The 22,607-nt window shown below is 34.0% G+C and overlaps 1 protein-coding gene across 1 annotated transcript in view; it reads right to left on the reverse strand.

The window, feature by feature from the left end:
• Nucleotides 1-10,599, reverse strand: part of LOC128639628 (sodium- and chloride-dependent neutral and basic amino acid transporter B(0+)) — a 75,879-nt gene extending 65,280 nt beyond the window's left edge. Inside the window, exons 1-2 of the mRNA XM_053691758.1 lie at nucleotides 10,478-10,599; nucleotides 6,372-6,503 (exon numbers count right to left, since the gene is read on the reverse strand). Of these exons, the coding sequence (XP_053547733.1) occupies nucleotides 6,372-6,503; nucleotides 10,478-10,547 (202 nt within the window). The 5' untranslated portion in view covers nucleotides 10,548-10,599. The remainder of the gene's footprint in view (nucleotides 1-6,371; nucleotides 6,504-10,477) is intronic.
• Between the last annotated feature and the right edge of the window lie 12,008 nt (nucleotides 10,600-22,607).

Consider the following 22,607-nt stretch of genomic DNA (forward strand, 5'->3'; position numbering starts at 1 on the left):
CACTTCTGCCACCTTCTCAGCCATACCTGAAAAAACATTACGACAGTTGACAGAGGAATGTGCTGCAGAATTTTACAGAAGATTCTCTTAGGAGACCGAGCTAATGTTTTTTTTCCTGTGGAGTCTGTTACAGAGTAATAGAGTATGTAGCTGTTAGCTTTAGCTGTCCTAACTTGGTAACCCTGTGTGACTGACTTACCCCCAGATCTTCGTTTTCTTGCAGTCTGCCATGCTGGTTCTGCTCGGCTCCTTCCTGCGCTCTTGTCCTGACCTGCACCACAGCGCCTGGTGGCTCCTCCCTCTTCCTTTCCAGTCTCCGGTCATGTTCCTTGTGTTGTGTAGGAAGGAACGTGACCGGCTGGCTGGAACTGGAGGAGGATACTAGGCTAGCATAGTAGTAAATAGCAAAGCATATAGCAGTGTGGAGTATATTAGAGCCAAGTGGTGCTGCGCCTGCGTGTAGATGGGTAGGGGTAATTCCGCTCCTCAAACTGAGCACAGGGAGGTGCGCTGTGCATATTATTTATTACAAATCACTATGTCATTCACTCTCAAAATAAAAAAACACCGGCCATTCACAGACTTCACACAAGCGCCGGGGCTGGCGGGGGGCAGTCAGGTGCCAAGGTTAATCTAGGGGGGGCAATTGTCCCCCTTGCCCCCCTGTAGCGACACCACTGCTCTCTATGGCCTAGATTTGGAGTTTGGCGGTAGAAGGGCTGTTAACGCTCCGCAGGCTTTTTTCTGGCCGCACCATAAATTTAACTCTGGTATCGAGAGTTCAAACAAATGCTGCGTTAGGCTCCAAAAAAGGAGCGTAGAGCATTTTTACCGCAAATGCAACTCTCGATACCAGAGTTGCTTACGGACGCGGCCAGCCTCAAAAACGTGCTCGTGTACGATTCCCCCATAGAAAACAATGGGGCTGTTTGAGCTGAAAAAAAACCTAACACCTGCAAAAAAGCAGCGTTCAGCTCCTAACGCAGCCCCATTGTTTCCTATGGGGAAACACTTCCTACGTCTGCACCTAACACTCTAACATGTATCCCGAGTCTAAACACCCCTAACCTTACACTTATTAACCCCTAATCTGCCGCTCCCGCTATCGCTGACCCCTGCATATTTTTTTTAACCCCTAATCTGCCGTTCCGTAAACCGCCGCAACCTACGTTATCCCTATGTACCCCTAATCTGCTGCCCCTAACACCGCCAACCCCTAGATTATATTTATTAACCCCTAATCTGCCCCCCACAACGTCGCCGACACCTGCCTACACTTATTAACCCCTAATCTGCCGAGCGGACCTGAGCGCTACTATAATAAAGTTATTAACCCCTAATCCGCCTCACTAACCCTATCATAAATAGTATTAACCCCTAATCTGCCCTCCCTAACATCGCCGACACCTAACTTCAATTATTAACCCCTAATCTGACGACCGGAGCTCACCGCTACTATAATAAATGGATTAACCCCTAAAGCTAAGTCTAACCCTAACACTAACACCCCCCTAAGTTAAATATAATTTAAATCTAACAAAATAAATTAACTCTTATTAAATAAATTATTCCTATTTAAAGCTAAATACTTACCTGTAAAATACATCCTAATATAGCTACAATATAAATTATAATTATATTATAGCTATTTTAGGATTTATATTTATTTTACAGGCAACTTGGTAATTATTTTAACCAGGTACAATAGCTATTTAATAGTTACCTAGTTAAAATAATAACAAATTTACCTGTAAAATAAATCCTAACCTAAGATATAATTAAACCTAACACTACCCTATCAATAAATTAATTAAATAAACTACCTACAATTACCTACAATTAACCTAACACTACACTATCAATAAATTAATTAAACACAATTCCTACAAATAAATACAATTAAATAAACTAGCTAAAGTACAAAAAATAAAAAAGAACTAAGTTACAAAAAATAAAAAAATATTTACAAACATAAGAAAAATATTACAACAATTTTAAACTAATTACACCTACTCTAAGCCCCCTAATAAAATAACAAAGCCCCCCAAAATAAAAAATTCCCTACCCTATTCTAAATTAAAAAAGGTAAAAGCTCTTTTACCTTACCAGCCCTGAACAGGGCCCTTTGCGGGGCATGCCCCAAGAATTTCAGCTCTTTTGCCTGTAAAAAAAAACATACAATACCCCCCCAACATTACAACCCACCACCCACATATCCCTAATCTAACCCAAACCCCCCTTAAATAAACCTAACACTAAGCCCCTGAAGATCTTCCTACCTTGTCTTCACCATCCAGGTTCACCGATCCGTCCTGAAGAGCTCCTCCGATGTCCTGATCCAAGCCCAAGCGGGGGGCTGAAGAGGTCCATGATCCGGTCAAAGTCTTCATCCAAGCGGGGCAGAAGAGGATCTTCCATCCGATTGAAGTCTTCATCCAGGCGTCATCTTCTATGGTCTTCCATCCGGAGCGAAGCGGCTGGATCCTGAAGACCTCCAGCGCGGAACATCCATCCGGCCCGACGACTGAACGACGAATGACTGTTCCTTTAAGGGACGTCATCCAAGATGGCGTCCCTCGAATTCCGATTGGCTGATAGGATTCTATCAGCCAATCGGAATTAAGGTAGGAATTTTCTGATTGGCTGATGGAATCAGCCAATCAGAATCAAGTTCAATCCGATTGGCTGATCCAATCAGCCAATCAGATTGAGCTTGCATTCTATTGGCTGTTCCGATCAGCCAATAGAATGCGAGCTCAATCTGATAGGCTGATTGGATCAGCCAATCGGATTGAACTTGATTCTGATTGGCTGATTCCATCAGCCAATCAGAAAATTCCTACCTTAATTCCGATTGGCTGATAGAATCCTATCAGCCAATCGGAATTCGAGGGACGCCATCTTGGATGACGTCCCTTAAAGGAACAGTCATTCGTCGTTCAGTCGTCGGGCCGGATGGATGTTCCGCGCTGGAGGTCTTCAGGATCCTGCCGCTTCGCTCCGGATGGAAGACCATAGAAGATGCCGCCTGGATGAAGACTTCAATCGGATGGAAGATCCTCTTCTGCCCCGCTTGGATGAAGACTTTGACCGGATCATGGACCTCTTCAGCCCCCCGCTTGGGCTTGGATCAGGACATCGGAGGAGCTCTTCAGGACGGATCGGTGAACCTGGATGGTGAAGACAAGGTAGGAAGATCTTCAGGGGCTTAGTGTTAGGTTTATTTAAGGGGGGTTTGGGTTAGATTAGGGGTATGTGGGTGGTGGGTTGTAATGTTGGGGGGGGGTATTGTATGTTTTTTTTTACAGGCAAAAGAGCTGAAATTCTTGGGGCATGCCCCGCAAAGGGCCCTGTTCAGGGCTGGTAAGGTAAAAGAGCTTTTACCTTTTTTAATTTAGAATAGGGTAGGGAATTTTTTATTTTGGGGGGCTTTGTTATTTTATTAGGGGGCTTAGAGTAGGTGTAATTAGTTTAAAATTGTTGTAATATTTTTCTTATGTTTGTAAATATTTTTTTATTTTTTGTAACTTAGTTCTTTTTTATTTTTTGTACTTTAGCTAGTTTATTTAATTGTATTTATTTGTAGGAATTGTGTTTAATTAATTTATTGATAGTGTAGTGTTAGGTTAATTGTAGGTAATTGTAGGTAGTTTATTTAATTAATTTATTGATAGGGTAGTGTTAGGTTTAATTATATCTTAGGTTAGGAATTATTTTACAGGTAAATTTGTTATTATTTTAACTAGGTAACTATTAAATAGCTATTGTACCTGGTTAAAATAATTACCAAGTTGCCTGTAAAATAAATATAAATCCTAAAATAGCTATAATATAATTATAATTTATATTGTAGCTATATTAGGATGTATTTTACAGGTAAGTATTTAGCTTTAAATAGGAATAATTTATTTAATAAGAGTTAATTTATTTTGTTAGATTTAAATTATATTTAATTTAGGGGGGTGTTAGAGTTAGGGTTAGACTTAGCTTTAGGGGTTAATCCATTTATTATAGTAGCGGTGAGCTCCGGTCGTCAGATTAGGGGTTAATAATTGAAGTTAGGTGTCGACGATGTTAGGGAGGGCAGATTAGGGGTTAATACTATTTATTATAGGGTTAGTGAAGTGGATTAGGGGTTAATACATTTATTATAGTAGCGCTCAGGTCCGCTCGGCAGATTAGGGGTTAATAAGTGTAGGCAGGTGTCGGCGACGTTGAGGGGGGCAGATTAGGGGTTAATAAATATAATATAGGGGTCGGCGGTGTTAGGGGCAGCAGATTAGGGGTACATAAGGATAACGTAGGTGGCGGCGCTTTGCGGTCGGAAGATTAGGGGTTAATTATTGTAAGTAGCTGGCGGCGACGTTGTGGGGGGCAGGTTAGGGGTTAATAAATGTAATACAGGGGTCGGCGGGGTTAGGGGCAGCAGATTAGGGGTACATAAGTATAACGTAGGTGGAGGTTGGCAGATTAGGGGTTAAAAAATTTTAATCGAGTGGCGGCGATGTGGGGGGAGCTCGGTTTAGGGGTACATAGGTAGTTTATGGGTGTTAGTGTACTTTAGAGCACAGTAGTTAAGAGCTTTATAAACCGGCGTTAGCCCAGAAAGCTCTTAACTCCTGCTATTTTCCGGCGGCTGGAGTTTTGTCGTTAGAGCTCTAACGCTCACTTCAGAAACGACTCTAAATACCAGCGTTAGAAAGATCCCATTGAAAAGATAGGATAAGCAATTGACGTAAGGGGATCTGCGGTATGGAAAAGTCGCGGCTGAAAAGTGAGCGTTAGACCCTTTAATCACTGACTCCAAATACCAGCGGGCGGCCAAAACCAGTGTTAGGAGCCTCTAACGCTGGTTTTCACGGCTACCGCCGAACTCTAAATCTAGGCCTATGGCAATAACATAGGAGTATAAAGAGAATTACATTTTTGGGTCTGTCTGCAGGTCATTTCAAAAGAGGTAATTTGAAAACCGTAGGGGAGGAACAGTGTGCTCTATACATTTTTATCCTATGAAATATAAAGGGGCACTGTATTATAAAATATTATGTCCCTTTAATGTGTTTCTAATTACTTGTTAAACTAGCTGCAGAGTATTAAATGTATGCTATTTTTTCTATTTTAAAAAACAGTTTTTGCTCATTAAAACCACCACTCCTTGTTCTCAAGAATATGCAGTTCAAATGGACTGAGCTTGCAGGAGGAGCAGATCTGCTTGTCTTATATATGCATAGGCTAATACTTAGGTACTGGTATTTTCATTATGTGTGGTGGTTTTAATGAGCAAAAACAGCTATTTCAATTGCACACCTATAGAAGCAGATTACAGTAAAGCTGATATTCATTATGTAGAAACACAAGTTACAGTACAGTGTCCATTAAAGGTCGCATTTAAGGATGCAGCAAAACTATGTAACATGATTGTATCCATGGGTATAGACCAGCAGGGTCAAATGTTTTAATTCAAATCAAGTGCAACATTTAAATATGTTTTGCTGGTTAATTTCACACTTGGATGATCACAGATTTCAGCCCTGTCCATCACATAATGCGATATTACATGACACTGCACAGAAACAGCTGCCAGCACAAGGTGATCTCTGGTTCAGCACATTTCTCTGCCTTGGTACTTGTCCTCTTTATGAACTGTCTACTGCTTTCCATTCATCTGTGAGGCATCTGCATCTCCCATATATCTGTTGTAGGCCTGAGTGAATCTACTTACAGTGAGAGTGTCAGTGTGCACTAGTAAAGGTTAATATTTGTGTGCCTGTGATTGTTGTTGCCTGCAAACTATTGGCAGAAATGTTTCTATTAAAAGTTATCACTGTTTTAGTGTTAACACTTTTCTCTGCACCTGCATGTGAAGCATAGCTACATATTTTCAGCACACCAGCATTTTAAATACTGCAGCTGCTCAGAGTGCCAGTGGGGTTTGTAATATGTCAGTAATTAACAAATTGAGTCATTACCAGATGGTACAAGAACCTTAGGGTCTCTGGGCAAGTGCTGTGTTTAAAATGCTGGTGCACGGTGCATACTTAAATACACTTTTAAACAGCTATAGCTTTTCATTCGAAGCATTTTTGCTAATACATGTATATTACAAAAATGCTTCCTTTCATAACTGAAATGTATCCACATGGATTCCAATTTTGGTTGGCCTTTAAATGTCAATGTATTATTAGATTAAATAAAGTTCATGAACAGACAAATGGAATATGATTTAACCCCTTGCAAGCTCAGGACAAAATACACTCCTGTTATAATACTGGTTTTGTATGATTTTCTTCTTAAGACAATACAAAATTATAAATCAATATATATATATATAATACAATTAATTGTATTTAATCTTTAAAAAAAATTCTCACCTTCAAATATTGGGAGAACTTTCCACATCGCTACTGGCCCCAAACTGGAAAACTGTCCAAGAGAACATTCCAGAAAGAATAACGGCAATCCCGCAAGGGCAAGCATAATAGTATAGGGGATGAGAAAGGCGCCTGAAAATAAAATGTACATCAATAGACTAAAGTATTATATTTATTAGCTCATCTAATATATAGGTAATATAATCAAAAACTTAAATATATTAATATATGCACATTTTAAGATGTAAACTGTCATAAAAGTATATGAAGAATAAATCATGATTCAAAGTTATAGTGCTGTAAGTACAAAAATGACAGAGAATATGGTAGATGCATGAAACAGCCATTAAGGCAATAGGGAAAATACAGTTAAAGGGACAGTCTAGTCAAAATTAAAGTTTCATGATTTAGATAGGGCACGTAATTTTCAACAACTTTCCAATTTACTTTTATCATCAAATTTGCTTTGTTCTCTTGGTATTCTTTGTTGAAAGCTTAACCTAGGTAGAATCATATGCTAATGTCTAAGCCCTTGAAGGTTGCCTCTTATCTGATTGCATTTGACAGTTTTTCATAGCTAGAGGAGGTTAATCCATGTGTGCCATATAAATAACACGCCTGTGGAGTTACTTATGAGAGGGCACTGATTGGCTAAAATGCAAGACTGTCAAAAGAACTGAAATTAGGGGGCAGTCTGCAGAGGCTTAGATACAAGGTAATCACAGAGGTAAAAAATGTATTGATATAACCATGCTGGTTATGCAAAACTGGGGAATGGGTAATACAGAGATTATCTATCTTTTTAAACAATAACAATTTAGTAGTAGACTGTCCCTTTAACATCAAATTAAACTCAGAATATCATTCCCCCTCCCCCCAAAAGAAGTTTAAATATGAGTATTATTATCTGTTATGTTTGCTTTTCCTTTAATGTAACACTAAATATTTTACAGTTTCCCAGTCCTGCAGTTACCCAAATCTGCCAAATCGTTCTGTTGGTGTCACAGAAAGTGTAGCCACAAAAAGATATCTATAGCAATATGAACATTGGTTCCTTATATATGCAGGTGGCATCTTATAAAAAAAACTCATTTTTTTTTTTAACTTTAAATGATTTTTATTGAAATTACAATAAGATACATAAAACAGGTATATCATTTTACAATGCATACAGAAATTTATATGCAATTAAATATATTTAGAAATAAAATAATAACACTATAATAATATATTTATAATTAATAAATAAATAAATAAATAAATAAATAAATAACAAAAACCAAAATAAAAATTAGATTGGGAGAATAAAAAATACCAAGAAATAAATACTAAATAATCATCAAATACTAGAGATATCTAAAGGTATTATACAATATTATTTTTTTAAATATATTGATTCCACAAGAATAATATATTAGAAAATTGATCAACTTCATTATTATAAGAATGATACAATTCTTCTAAAGACAAAATATGTTTTACCTCACATAACCAATTTTGAAAAGCAGGGGGTTGTAATTTTTTCCAAAGACGAGGGATAAGTCTTTTAGCGCTATTTAATAAAATTTGGAATAGATTTTTCTTTTTTTTACAAGAAAATTGTGGAATCAGGTTTAGAATTACCGTCTGAGGATTCAGGGTTATATTAGAATTTAATATTGTATTAATATTAACTTCTACTTGAGACCAAAACAGCTTTAGTATGGGACAATCCCACCAGATGTGAGATAACGTTCCTCTAGCTCCACAATTTCTCCAGCAGTTAGGAGATGCTGATGGATATATTTTGTGTAAACGTGTCGGAGTTAAGTACCATCTAGAAAGTAATTTATAATTGGTTTCAACAATAGTCATTGAAATAGAGGATTTTTTAATGGATGTGAAACATTGTTTCCAATTAATATCATTAAGAGATATATTTAATTCTTTTTCCCATTGTATTCTAAAAGATGAGGGTTATAGGGAGTCATGTTGTTGCAAGAATTTATATGCAGAGGAAATTAGATGTTTAGGGGTTTTAGGTAAAAGACATAATAATTCAAATGGAGTACAATTTCTTGTAAACTGGTTTTTATTTGAATGATTCATTATAAAATGTCTTAATTGAAAGTAAGAAAACCAAGTATTAAATGGGGGGCCAAACTCTTCTTGAATTTCTTGAAATGTTTTAATATGACCATTTTGTAAGAGAGAATAAATTGGAATATAAGCTTGAGAGTTTAATATTTGAACAGGCATTTTAATATTAATACCAGGGAAAATTTTATTGTTTAATATGGGAGTTAGGGGGAAAAAAGAGTAGATATCTGTTTATTGTTGATGATAATTTTATCCCAGATACGTAATGTTTCAGCTGTAAAAGGGTTTACTGGAGTAGAATAGGACCTAAATTTATTTGGTATCCAACAAATTTCATATTACTTAATGGGTACAAGATTTTGTGCTTTCAGAGTAACCCATGCTTTGGGGGTAATAATTTGATTCCAGGCTACAATTCTAGAGAGATGTGTTGATATATAGTAATTTACAATGTTGGGGACTCCCAAACCTCCTTGTTCTTTAGATAAATATAAAGTATGACTTGAAATTCTTGATTTATTAAAGGACCAAATGAATTTATTTATACATCTTTGTAAATTATTAAGATATGAAGTTGATGGGACAAGAATCAACGTTTGTAATAGATATAGGATTTTTGGTAAAATATTCATTTTAATGGCATTAATTTGCCCTAGCCATGACAAGTGACCAGTTCGATACCATGAATTAAGATCTAAATCAATTTTTTGTTTTAGTTTCATATAGTTAGTTGTAATAATATCAGAAATGGCGGGTTGAATGATAAGACCTAAATAAGTAAACTTATTGGATAAAGCAAAGGATGTGCGATCTCTAATAAACTGAATTTCTTCATTTGATACTCAAATTGGCATGATAGTCGATTTACTCATATTAATTGAAAAGTTAGAAAGTCTTCCATATTCAGTTAATATGTCTACAAGAGAAGGTAATGAAGTCAAATGACTAGTTAAAGTAAATAGTATGTCATCTGCAAATAATAGGTTTTTAATATTACTTGTTCCAAGTATAACTCCTTTTACTTCATGGGATGCTCGGACTTTGGCTGCTAGAACTTCAACTGACAAAGCAAAAAGAAGTGGAGATAACGGGCAACCCTGACGAGTTCTATAAAGCTCATATTTTTTTTATTTTGTTTTATTTATTTTTTCTATTACTAAATATTTCAAGAACAATTTCAAATCTTAGATCCTTTTAGAATAGTGTTGCCCAGCATGGTTGTCTTTGTTTCCCCCCTTTAGGAATTTATGTGAAACCTCTAATAGTTTATATGTTAATGAAACCCCAAGTACTCCAGTAATTTAATGCAAAAATATACAGTCAGCTAATAGAGATATTTCAGCAATCTTTCTGAATATGTTTCAGTAACACAGATGGAAACTGGGAAAGCACTATTTGGCAAGGCATAGTATTGCAATGTAATGCAAAATCAATGACTGTATATACCTTGTTTTTTACTATTATTATTATTATTATTATTATTATTATTTATTTATAAAGCACCAACAGATTCTGCAGCACTTATACTTAATTAAACATGGTATAGGGATTTCACATTTGTGTTTAATTAAAGGGACATGAAACCCAAAGTTTTTCTTTTATGATTCATAAAAAGCATGCAATTTTAAAAAAATGTCCAATTTATTTCAATTAACAAATTTGTTTCATTCTCTTGGTATCATTTGATGTAGATGCAGCTATGCACAACTTGGAGCTAGATAAGCTCATCTTGAGAACCATTGCCAAGAGACATGTATGTGTGGCCACCAATTAGCAGCTAGCCACCAGTAATGTATTGCTGCTTCTAACCATACCCAAGTATGCTTTTAAACTAAGAATACCAAGAGAACAAAGCAAATCAGATAATAGAAGTAAAGTAGAAAGTTGTTTAATATCACACACTCTATCTGAAGCATGAAAGAAAAAAAAATGGTTTCATGTCCATTTAAATAATTGTTTAAAAAGTTCTCTCATTCAAATTAATTAATTATAGTAATTATGAAAAAATGCTGTTTTAATAAAGTTACCTCCACCATTCTGAAAAGTAAGATAGGGAAATCTCCAGACATTTCCTAAGCCCACAGCATATCCGACCATAGACAAAAGATATTCTGATTTATTGGACCAGTTCCCACGTTCCGTGTTCTCATCCGTGTTGTCTACCTCTGTATTCTTTGCACAAAGAAACAGAACAATGTTAATGATTTACTATAAACAAACTTTATATGTTCCAACATATAAACATCCTTTAAATGAACAATGATTTAGCTATACAAATGCAATTATTTAGGATATTACAGGTACCAGTATATGGGTTGTAACATTATGTAGTTATTTAACTTTCTTATAGTATAGATCCAGAATAAAATACTTTACCAAAATTAATTTTTGCTATTTCTCCACTAGGGGACATTTTCAATATACAATATAATAAAAAACTATTTTTTAAGTAAGATAAATGCAGTGTTTTTTTTTAAATATCAAAGGGACAGATTTAATGTATTACAATATAGGACCATTGTGTCTCCTAGGTCTTGGGTTTGGACAAGGATTTTAGCAAACTTCTGTATATTGCAACGTGCACATGGTGTAGCCATCTCATAATTAGAGCGTTGGCTGTAGCTTCTGCCAAGTTAATAACTTTTATTTTCAACAGCATATTGTGCACACTAATAAGTTGGGACGTATGATACATTAGTGGTGCATCCTGTTCTACAGGAAGATTTACCCTTAAGCCAGAGAATACAATGAATATAAATCTTTGATCTGTATCTTCAAGTATGAAAAAATAAATAAAAAAAATGCTAAAACAAAGGAAAATATAAAACCCAAAATAAATATTCATAGATGTATTGATGACATATAGTTTATGTAGTTGGCAAAACTCAGTTCAATATTGAATACAATATTTTTTATTCACTGACAAATTTATACTCTCAAGTAGCACATTCAGTTTTGTTCTACCCCAATGCAGCTACACAATGCCCTTTTTGTTTTGAATAGATTTATCTGTAGAATATGTACAATTTACTACTCAAACTGTGATACATATGAGATTGTTTTGTAACATATTGAAAAGTGTTGTCATCATATGGTTTGATCATAGGTAGATATGAACTAAATATGTAAAATGTATAAAAGAACAGTAATTAGATACAACTCAAACATATAAATGAAAATACTCCACAAACTAATGAGAAAAAAAACCCCAGCAATAAAAATAAATACACTTTTGTAAAATCATATACTAGAATTTACTATGGTTCAGTAGTCAAGAGAGTTGGAATTTATATAACTCCTGGATGCTGCAAATGAGCAAAAAGGTATTCCAACAGGTGTATAAATATATATGCCCTGAAGAATACAAATATATAGTCACTTTTGTGATGCACTCATGTAGACAAAAAACATACCAAATCCTTGCTGGCTTTTCTTTTGCAGCACTTTAGGAAGCTAGGCAGTGAGATCCCCATCTTGGGAACAGATGCAGGTAGTGGCTGATGTGATTTCCTGTCCTGTTATGAGACTCCTGTGTGGTGCTCAGCCTGTTAATGTCCCGAGCACCTTGTAACCCAGCCCCCTGGTTGTATACCTATGAGTGAAAGCAAATACTGGAAGCAGAGGATTCCTATTGTAATCAAACACCTCCTGTAATCTCAGATAGATTTCACAAGTGAATAAAAATGTTATCTTGCGAAATTAGGGACAATGCTTTGCCTGAAGGAATTCCAGCACCATACAGTGTGTCTTTCCAATTACAGATAATCACTCTCATAAACCTGTGTTTATTTTGCATCATTGCAAAACTGATTTGCAAGAGGCAGCGATTTTTAAGAGTCAATTTTTTTTGAAGAGTTTCTTTAAAAGATTGTGATTTTTTCCCCCTGTGTGTTTGAAGGAACATTCTATTACAAAATGACATGCTCTGATTCATTGGAGATTTTTGCATTACTGACTCTAGCTTGTTATATCTCATGGTGTTAAAGGGACATAAAACCCAAATTTTTTCTTTCATGATTCAGATAGAGAATACAATTTTTAACAACTTTCTAATTTATTTCTATTATCTAATTTGTTTAATTCTCTTGGTATCATTTGTTGAAGGAGCAGCAATGCACTAATGGTTTCTAACTGAACACATTGGTGAGCCAATCACAATCAATATATATATATATATGCAGCCACCAATCAACAGCTATAACCTAGGTTCTCTGCTGCTTCTGAGCTTGCCTGGATAAACCTTTCAGCAAAGGATAGCAAGAGCAGGAAGCAAATTAAATGATAGAAGTAAATTGGAAAGTTGTTTAAAATTGTATTCTCTATCTGAATCATGAAAGTACATTTTTGGGTTTCATGTCTCTTTAACTGTAAAAAGTAAAGTGTAAAACATTTCAGCTGGTGTAATATTGACTACTACTTGCATATCACTATGTGTTTAACCCCTGCAAAGGAGTTAAACACATAGTTAAAGAGTAACTAAAGTTAAAGTTAAACTTTCAGGATTTAGATAGATCACACAGTTTTAAACAACTTTAATTTTTACTTCCAATATCTAAATGTGCACAATCTGTTTATTAGCACAATTTCTGAGGCACCTTTTCCTGCTGAGCATATGCAAGAGTCACAGAATATACGTATATGCGTTTTGTGATTGGCAGATGGCTAGTGTGTTGCTGTTCCTGACACCACATTTTTCTGCCACTAAAGGCAAATTTATATTTTACTGCAGGTTTTTAACATGCATTTTATTACAAACTGTACAACATACATTTAAAACATTCTTGCTGCTCCTGAGCCTACCTAGGTTTGACTTTCAACAAAGTATACCAAAGAACAAAGTCAGTTTGATAATATAAATACATTGAAAAGTCTCATAATGCTCTCTTTGAACTATGAAAGTTGAATTTTCACTTTTTGTTTTTTTAATTGTAACCCTCCCTCCTACTAGCTGTTTCCTGCTAGGTAAATGCAATGGTAAAACTAGATTAATTATGCTCGCTAAATCTTTTTTTCCCTCGCGAGCAAACACAGCTAAAAGTAAGCTTTTAACGTGGGTGAGTTAGCACCCATATTCAAAGTTGGAAGCAAATTGTTTGCACGCGAGCAAAACCTGATATGCGCTAACAGCAGGACTTCAGATATCGCAACTGAGTTAAAGGGACATTATAAAAAATGTTTCCCTTAATGTGTTTCCAAATACTTTTTTCACCAGTTGCAGAGTATAAAATGTATAAGAGGTTTTATTTGTGTATATGAACGAGCTGATTTTGTGTTTTGAAGCCACAACCTAATAAAATGGGTTGAGCTGGTAGGTATAATCAGATCTCATTACTTTAACACATTGTGTACATATACATTGTTCTATATCTTATATCTGTCCATAAACCAATCATCAATACTTGGAGAGAACAATGGAAAATTAACATTGTATTACCTTATCTCTTCTATACCCCACTGGGAGTGTAATTTCTTCTACTGGCTGTGTTAACACAGCTTGGTCTTGAGGCCAAAAACTTTAAGGATAGGTGTAGATACCACAGGCTAAATAAACTATTTCAAATACCAATATAAAGGTAATGGGAATACTTGTAAACAATTAATTACACTCCAGCAGGTAAAGGGGATCATTGGGAACAAATTAAAGGGGAGACATTTTTTAAGTAAACTGTCCCTTTAACTTCTCCCCATAGACTTAAATGAAACCTAACACTTATTGCTCTCGTGCTAACCTGACACTGCATTAGACCTACAGCGCTAAACCTGAAGGTAGTTATGAATATGTTACATTCCAATGTTCTTCACATAGAAGAAAATGTTCTGTTTATTTTTAAATATATATTTCCATATATGAAGTATATATAATTTGTTTGTAAAATATATATATCTACCTATATATATCTATATGAATAGAAACAGATATAGATATATACAGATATATATATAAGAATATATATTTAAAAATATAAAGAACATTTTCTACTATGTGAAGAACATTGGAATGTAAAATTTTTACATTAAATACAAAGTTAAAAAAAACAAAAAAGTATACAGTATATATGTATATATGCATATGGATGTATATATGTGTTTATATATATATATATATATATATATATTAGCGCTGCAGAATCTGTTGGCGCTCTACAAATACCTGATAATAATAATAATAATAATAATATACAAATATACGTATATAAATACATACACACACACATCTATATATATCTATATATATATATATATATATATATATATATATATATATATATATATATATATATATATGTATGTTCAACCCCAAGGAAGAAAACGCTTCACTCTCCGGTCTTTTCGTCAATATTTGTTTATTATTCACAAGAGTTGTATTACAGCATTCCCAGACGTTTCGACACCTATTGGTGTCTTTTTCAATGGGTATTTGCCAAAATTATTTTGTCCCAAAAGGTTTTCTTCCTTGGGGTTGAACGTAAATCTACATTTCTCCACGCAGCACCCCGGCAGATGATCCTTGGAACAGTGAGTGCACTATAACTGTTATTGCTCTATATTTATATATATATATATATATATATATATATATATATATACAGATTCACATATTTAGACATAACATATATAAATATACTGTATATATATTAGCCCTTTCCATTCAAATACCTTGTCATATATCATATACCTTTTAACCTTTATATAATTTTTTTTAACTATTGATGTGAATATTTTTTATCAGATAGTACATATATGAGTGTAACCCTTTATTTTAATATATTTATGTTGTGTTTGGTGCACATTTTTTTTAACCCTTACACTTTATGCTAGGTCTTTATCCCAACGAGTGCTAATTTATTTTGATCTCGAGCAAACACGTTTAACTTTAAATACATGCGCAAGTTAGTGCGGTCACGATATAAATTATTGCGACTCGCGCTAACAATAGCACACCACTTGTAACCTAGCCCATAGAAAGCTAATGTCAGTAAAACAAAAATGCACATGCGCTGAAGAATTAAAGTATATATTTTGTGCATACTGATGTCTCTTGTTTTTATAACTCTGCAAAATAAAGATTATTATATTATAAAAAAATAAGGTAAAACAATATGAAGTGATTTTTTTTTTCTTCTTTGCAAATTCTATCATTAGACCCATTCTTCTAGTAAAAGGAGCTTTGTACGTCCTTTAGGGATCACCCAGCCATAACTATTCACATTACCTGAATACCTCTCAAAATTCTTTCTTTTTACAGGCTATTCCTTCTTCTATAACATTTATATCTCAGCTCTTACCTCTTGTGATAACCCTGCTAGACGACTCTTGTGTGTATTTCAGCAATTAAATCTTTCATCTCTTATTATATTTTGCAACAAACCCCTTTTCTTTGAATGTGTGTGTATATATATATATATATATATATATATATATATATATATATATATATATAACCTTCCTGTAAACAATTATGATAACAAAAGGAATACTGACAAAATTCAAAATTACCAGAAATATAGTTTTGAAAGCTGTGTTTTAATAAATTATTTGCTTTAGAATACTTCACCAATAGTAGTGATCAATAATAATGGGAAGCTAAAGTCAATTTTATATATAACTGGTATATCAGCAGTTAAGCATTATAAAAGATCATAGGGGAAACAAAATGTTTTCTATGGGCACAATTTATCATGCCCTTTTTGCTACTTTGACTGCAGGTTCGCACAAGCAAACATGTAGTCAGGATTTATCAAGCAGCAGTCATAAGGCCGCTTCTTCCCTGCCCTAATCTCCACCGCTTAGGTGGAGAATTTCAATCTCCCGTTCTCTTCTGACTGGGGAGATTGACCGCTCCTGCCCTTGTGTGATTGGCTGTGCATGGGCAGGGGGTGGGGTTGCACGTGAGCGCACAGGTGCACTAGTGTGCAATGATAAATGTAGGCAGGGGATTGCTGCCTGCCAGAGGAGAAGCCTAGTGGGCAGAAGCAAATATGTACGCCCCTGTCCATTCCTGTTTGATAAATTGAGCCAAGTATTCCAAAGAACATTTGCTATTTCAGAGTAGTCCGAGGATATACTCCTTCTAAACCTCTTGCATATATTTATCTTGTCTCTTATTTATTATTTATTTATTTATCTTATGGAAGATGATGTCAAATTCTGAAGTAAAATTCCAGAAAAGCAACAAACATGAATAATCAATGTGCTTTGCATATATTTGCACTATGCTGAAAGGGACATTAAAGACAATTTGTATTTATGCTCTGTAAATGATACCCTGAATTGTAAACAATCTTCATGCAAACTAAACGTTTTAAGACCATTTAAAACTTTAATTTTGTTACAAAAATATGCATAGCAGGCCCAAGACACACCCCTTGAATAAGCTTGTGCGTGTTGTTTATATTACTTTCTTTACAGTGGCAAATTAGAGATGGCTATAAATTAGTTCCTGCATACATAAACCAATCACTCTGAAGCATGAAGGAGTGTCCGAGTTCAGCATTCCATGGAACCTCTTTTGGGGGTGTGGAAACCCTACAGCTTTCACTGTTAAATTACAGGAAACTCAATCAAAATAACTAATAAAAATACATTGCAAAGTTTTATAATCATGCACAATTAATCATTTTATGGGAAATTAAATTTAGAGTTTAATGTCCCTTTAATGAAACAGTTTATAGAGATATTTCATTGTAAGTTTATCTGTCTATCTAGTATAAATAGATTAAGGATTCATTTGATGAATATCTTGTTGCCATATATCACCTAACAAGACATCCTGATATAAGTAACAAATATATTTTTAAGGATTAACTATTGCATTTAGCAGGTATGAGAAGGATTGTGAAATCACAAATACAAATATTATTTTACTCATGAACAGGAATTACTGACTCATTTACATTTACACATCTAAGCAATGCATTATCTGCGTTCAGCCATTAGAATACAGCTGGACTGGTTTATGAATCCTGCACTTACATTTATACTGGTTTAGATGTAGAATGGAGTGATCACATCACATTTAATTTCACAGCAGACCTCTCAGAAAGAACTATTATTAGTAGTGAGAGAAGAAGAAACTTTAAACTTCATCAGCTTAGAGTATAACCAATCACCTCGCTGATTCCACATGGGTAGAGACTTCTCTATGAAAAGGGATTGGCCCTGCAAGCTGTAACCTGCTTCCCATACAATGTAATAAAACACTATTATATGCAAAATCTCTCATGTGATGTTAATATGGAAACAACTGACACTATTTTCAATTCTTGGTTTCAAGCAAATACAAATATTGTAATGCTATCAAGGCAATTTAAATTGTATTTGATTCTAGTTTTTAAAAACATAATTTTTTTCTATCACATAGTAATTTTTTAAAGAAGCTTAACAGCTGTATGGTAATACAATAATACCTTCCCAGCTAAAATGCTTAGGGATCTACTATCAATGTTTGCCCAGATTGTAATTTATGACTCGCTTACTCATTTATATCTCACAAAGAACTGTAATTTAGTTCAGTTACAACTGTATATTCTGTACATTATAATGTGATCTGTAACTAACTATTTTGTTTTGAAAATTCAATAAATTGTTTCAATAATAAAACAAAATGCTTAAAGGGACATGAAACACAGTTTTTTTCTTTCATGATTTAGAAAGAGCATGCCATTTTAAACAACTTTCTAATTTACTTCTATTATCTAATTTGCTTTAATCTCTTGATATACTTTGATGAAAAGCATATCTGGATATGCTAAGTAACTGCTGATTGGTTGCTGCACATAGATGTCTTGCGTGATTGGCTCACCCATGTGCATTGTTATTTCTTCAACAAAGGATATCTAAAGAATGAAGCAAATTAGATAATAGGAGTAAATTGGAATGTTGTTTAAAATTGTGTTCTCTACTTGAATCATGAAATAAAATTTTGGGTTTGGTGTCCCTTTAACAAGCTACTCATACTAACTCACACTAAATATGAACAAAGTTAAGCAAGGTTGGCTAAAAGTTGGATGAAGACAGTTGAAAAAATAAATAAATAAATAAATAAATAAATAAATAAATATATATATATATATATATATATATATAATCAAATTGAAGAATAACATGTAGTTGTATATTTTTAGAATTATATTAGTTGCTTAAATATTAAAGACGTAAGTGTAAAGTTGTAACACATCTTTCTTGGTTTAAAGTGTATTATCTTATCTTCTCTTCCGAGATTAATTAGAGCCAGTTATAAAGTAACTGATAAAGTAACAATCGTTTAGGTTATTGCCCCTATAAGAACCTAATTATAGAAGATCACAGGTGTAAATATTTATTAGCTACTCCTATCAAACATTAATTAGCCCACTTTTACATTGCCAAATCAAATCAATACATTGCTATAAAAACTTGTTTATTTTTTAAAGCATATACCTAATTTAAATACATTTACTCAATTAAAAATGCATCCATTTTCATTTTTGGCTAGAAATAAATAAATAAATGAATTAAAAAATAATAATTTTATATATATATATATATATATATATATATATATATATATATATATCCTTGTAATTTGTGTGTTTGTAGTTAGTTTATATATAGACAAGTGTGGTATTTATTTCTTATTTCAGCCAACAGAAATGCATAAAATTTGCTCACTTATGTGAAGAAAATAATATCCAATATGCCCTTCATTTTGGATACCCGTTCTTAAATAGGCAAAACCCCCCCCATAAAAATGCATTATACTTTATAAATGTTTAAGACATTACAGATTTATTCTTCAGATGCTATTGGTATAAGACATAAATACATTATAGTGTAATTCTCTTCTTATTATATAGTGACATGAAGAAACGCATTATATCTTAGGAGTATTTAGTAGATATCATGTGACTCACAAACTCTTGACCTTCTAAACTTATAAATGTAACTACTTGCCAGTAGTATATACCCTATGTTTTCTTTTTCTTTTTTTACTTTGAATTTAATACATAACTATGTATAAATTACAGATTACCAATGTTTAATGTTTAACTGACTAATGAAAAAATTGGTTCCCTATAAAATGTTTAGGTTTAACATACAGTAGATGTTGATGTGTGCATTATTCCTGCCTTGTAACTTAGTGTATGTAAGATCATTGGTAAATTCCCCATTGTATACTAACTGATGTAGCTTTCTAATACTGTTTGCCACCCGTAATTTCACCTCGCACATTGGGGTATTATATTAACCTTGCCTGCAGTTCATAAAGTGCCGTAAATCGGATAAACTAGCGATGTCCAGAAAAGTGCGTAAATACAAATTTCTGGAGTCGCCAGTCACTTACGTCACTTTAGAAACTGCCGGCGCCTAAGAAAATAAAAAAAACATCAAATCTCGCGTAAAAGTCTTACCCGCCTCCCAAAAATAAACCCGACATGCCAAAACCCCTATATCCGCCATCAAAACCACAAATCGGAACTAATAATAAAAGTATTAAACCCTAAACCGACAACCCCCCACAATGCAATATGCCTAATTAAACTATTAACCCCTAATCCGCCATTCACACATAGCAAACTACCTAATAAAAGTATTAACCCCTAAATCCGCCAACTCCAACATCGCAAACTACCTATTAAAAATATTAACCCCTAATCCGCCATTAATTCACATCGCAATAAACCTAATAAAGTATATTAAACCCTAATCTGCCATTAACCAACAACACAATAAACCTAATAAAACTATTAACCCCTAATTCGCCAAACCCAAAAAACGCAATAATCCTAATAAATCTATTAACCCCTAATCCGCCAACCGCCCACAACGCAAATAACTAATTAAATTACTAAGCCCCCTAACCTAACACCCCCAAAATTAACCCCAATTACCAAAATTAAAAAAATACTAAGTTACAATTAAAATAAAAAAGCTAACATTATTTAAAAATAAAAAAACTAAATTTAAATTAATCTAAAATTACAAAAAATAAAAAAAGTCTAACATTACATAAAATAATAAACCACCTTATCAAAAATAAAAAATTAAACCTAATTCCTATGAAAATAAAAAAGCCCCCCCAAAATAAAAACACCCCCTAATCTAATACTAAACTACCAATAGCCCTTAAAAGGGCCTTTTGTAGGGCATTACTATAAGTTAAACAGCTCTTTTCCTTAAAAAAATACTAAGTCCCCCTCTAACCGTAAACCCCCCCACCCACCAAACCACCCAAAATAAAAAAAAACGAACACTAAAAAATCCTAAACTACCCATTGCCCCTAAAGGGGCATTAGTATGGGCATTGCCCTTAAAAGGGCATTCAGCTCTTTTACTGCCCTTAAAAGGGCATTCAGCTCCTTTAAGAGTGCCCAGAAATCCCTAATCTAAAAAAAAACAAGCCCCCAAAAAATAAAAAAAGCCTAAGTCTAACCCCCCAAATAGGTACTCACCGTTCCTGAAGTCCGGCGGAGAAGGTCCTGTTCCAGGCGGTGAAGTCTTCTTCCAAGCGGCCGACATCTTCTTCCAAGTGGGGACCTCTACCTTCCTCATCCAGGACCAAGCCAGTGTGGAGCGGAGATGGATCCTCTTCGTACGATTGCCGCCGTACACTGAATAGTGAATTCAAGGTACGGGTTTAAATATGGCGTCCATTGCATTCCTATAGGCTGATTTAAATCTTCAAATTCAAATCAGCGAATAGGATGAGAGCTACTGATGTGGGTTAATGGCGGATTAGGGGTTAATATACTTTATTAAGTTTATTGCTATGTGGGTTAATGGCAGATTAGGGGTTAATATACTTTATTAGAGTTATTGCGATGTGGATTGATGGCGGATTAGGGGTTAATGTACTTTATTAATTATTGTGGTGGGGGATTGCGGTTGACAGGTAGATAGATATTGCGCATGCATTAGGTGTTAGTTAATATTTTCAGTCAGTTACGGGAGTTACGGTGCTCATATACTCAGCGCAAGTCTTGCTGCGCCTGCCTATGTGTGGCGAGGTGAAAATGGAGTAAAATGTCTCAATTTTCGCCGCGTAAGTCCTTGTGCTGAATATGTGATACCGACTTGTGATGCGGTTCCATGTTAGCTTATGGGAGTAAAAATTGCGGCCGACAGGTGAAATATACGTGCCGCATTTATATGCGGCGCTGTATATGCGATACCAAAACTGAGTAAAAAACATATGTAATCTTGCCCTTAATGTACTTCCTCCATAAGCATCCTATATCTTTTGTAGTTTTTCCATACAATAGAAATACTGGACAATAGGTATTTTACTTAGAAATGGCCACACTTGGCCATCAAATATATTTCCATATAATTACCTGACATCCTTTTTTTTAATCTTGTTATCACATACATTCATTTGTAGCTCACATTATATCTTCCCTTTGCTATCTTCTTGATAAGTACTTCCCTCTCAGGGTTTGATTAACTTGACTTCACTAACAACTATAAAAACACTGAGATTTGTATAATAGTGTTATAGTACATAACTTCATTACTCTATAAGCAAAAGTTACAAACCCTTTATTGATTGCAGCTGTGAAATATCACAATTACTGTTTCCTCCAATATTTATAGCTATTAATGTATGACATCATATTTGAATTTGCGTTAACTCTATTCAGTTGATGTAATAAAATTAAAAATAACTTTTACAATGGTCATTTTTAAAAAATAAATAAAAGGTAAATACATTTACATAGTGTTAAGCTGTAAGCAATTTTCTTCAAGTGCTTCTAATTCTGGATTGCAATAACAATTTAGACATTATAATGGTTTAGTACTTTTTTAAATATTTACCTTTGAGAAAAAAAAATCTTATTCACACAAAGGATTTTTGTCTTGCGTATTACTGAGTAATCTGACTTCAAATTTGACATGAAGACATTTTGTAAATGTTTTTCTGTTATGAAAAATATAAAGTTTTTAAGATCTTAATATTTGTGTGCATGTGCAATGCAACAAATAAAACAAAAACATGCTTTGATTTTTGTGTATGTAGTTAAATTGTTATTAATTTTTTAAAATGATAACACTTTATTTGTGTAAACATTTGTGTAATTTATTTCCAGACCAGAATTACGTAAAATGTTAGTGAACTAACCAATCAAGCAACAGTAGATGTTTTGCTATTGTGCTTCGATGGTTCCACAAATACATATT

Source organism: Bombina bombina, chromosome 1 (assembly GCF_027579735.1).
Source record: "Bombina bombina isolate aBomBom1 chromosome 1, aBomBom1.pri, whole genome shotgun sequence".
Classification (NCBI taxonomy): domain Eukaryota; kingdom Metazoa; phylum Chordata; class Amphibia; order Anura; family Bombinatoridae; genus Bombina; species Bombina bombina.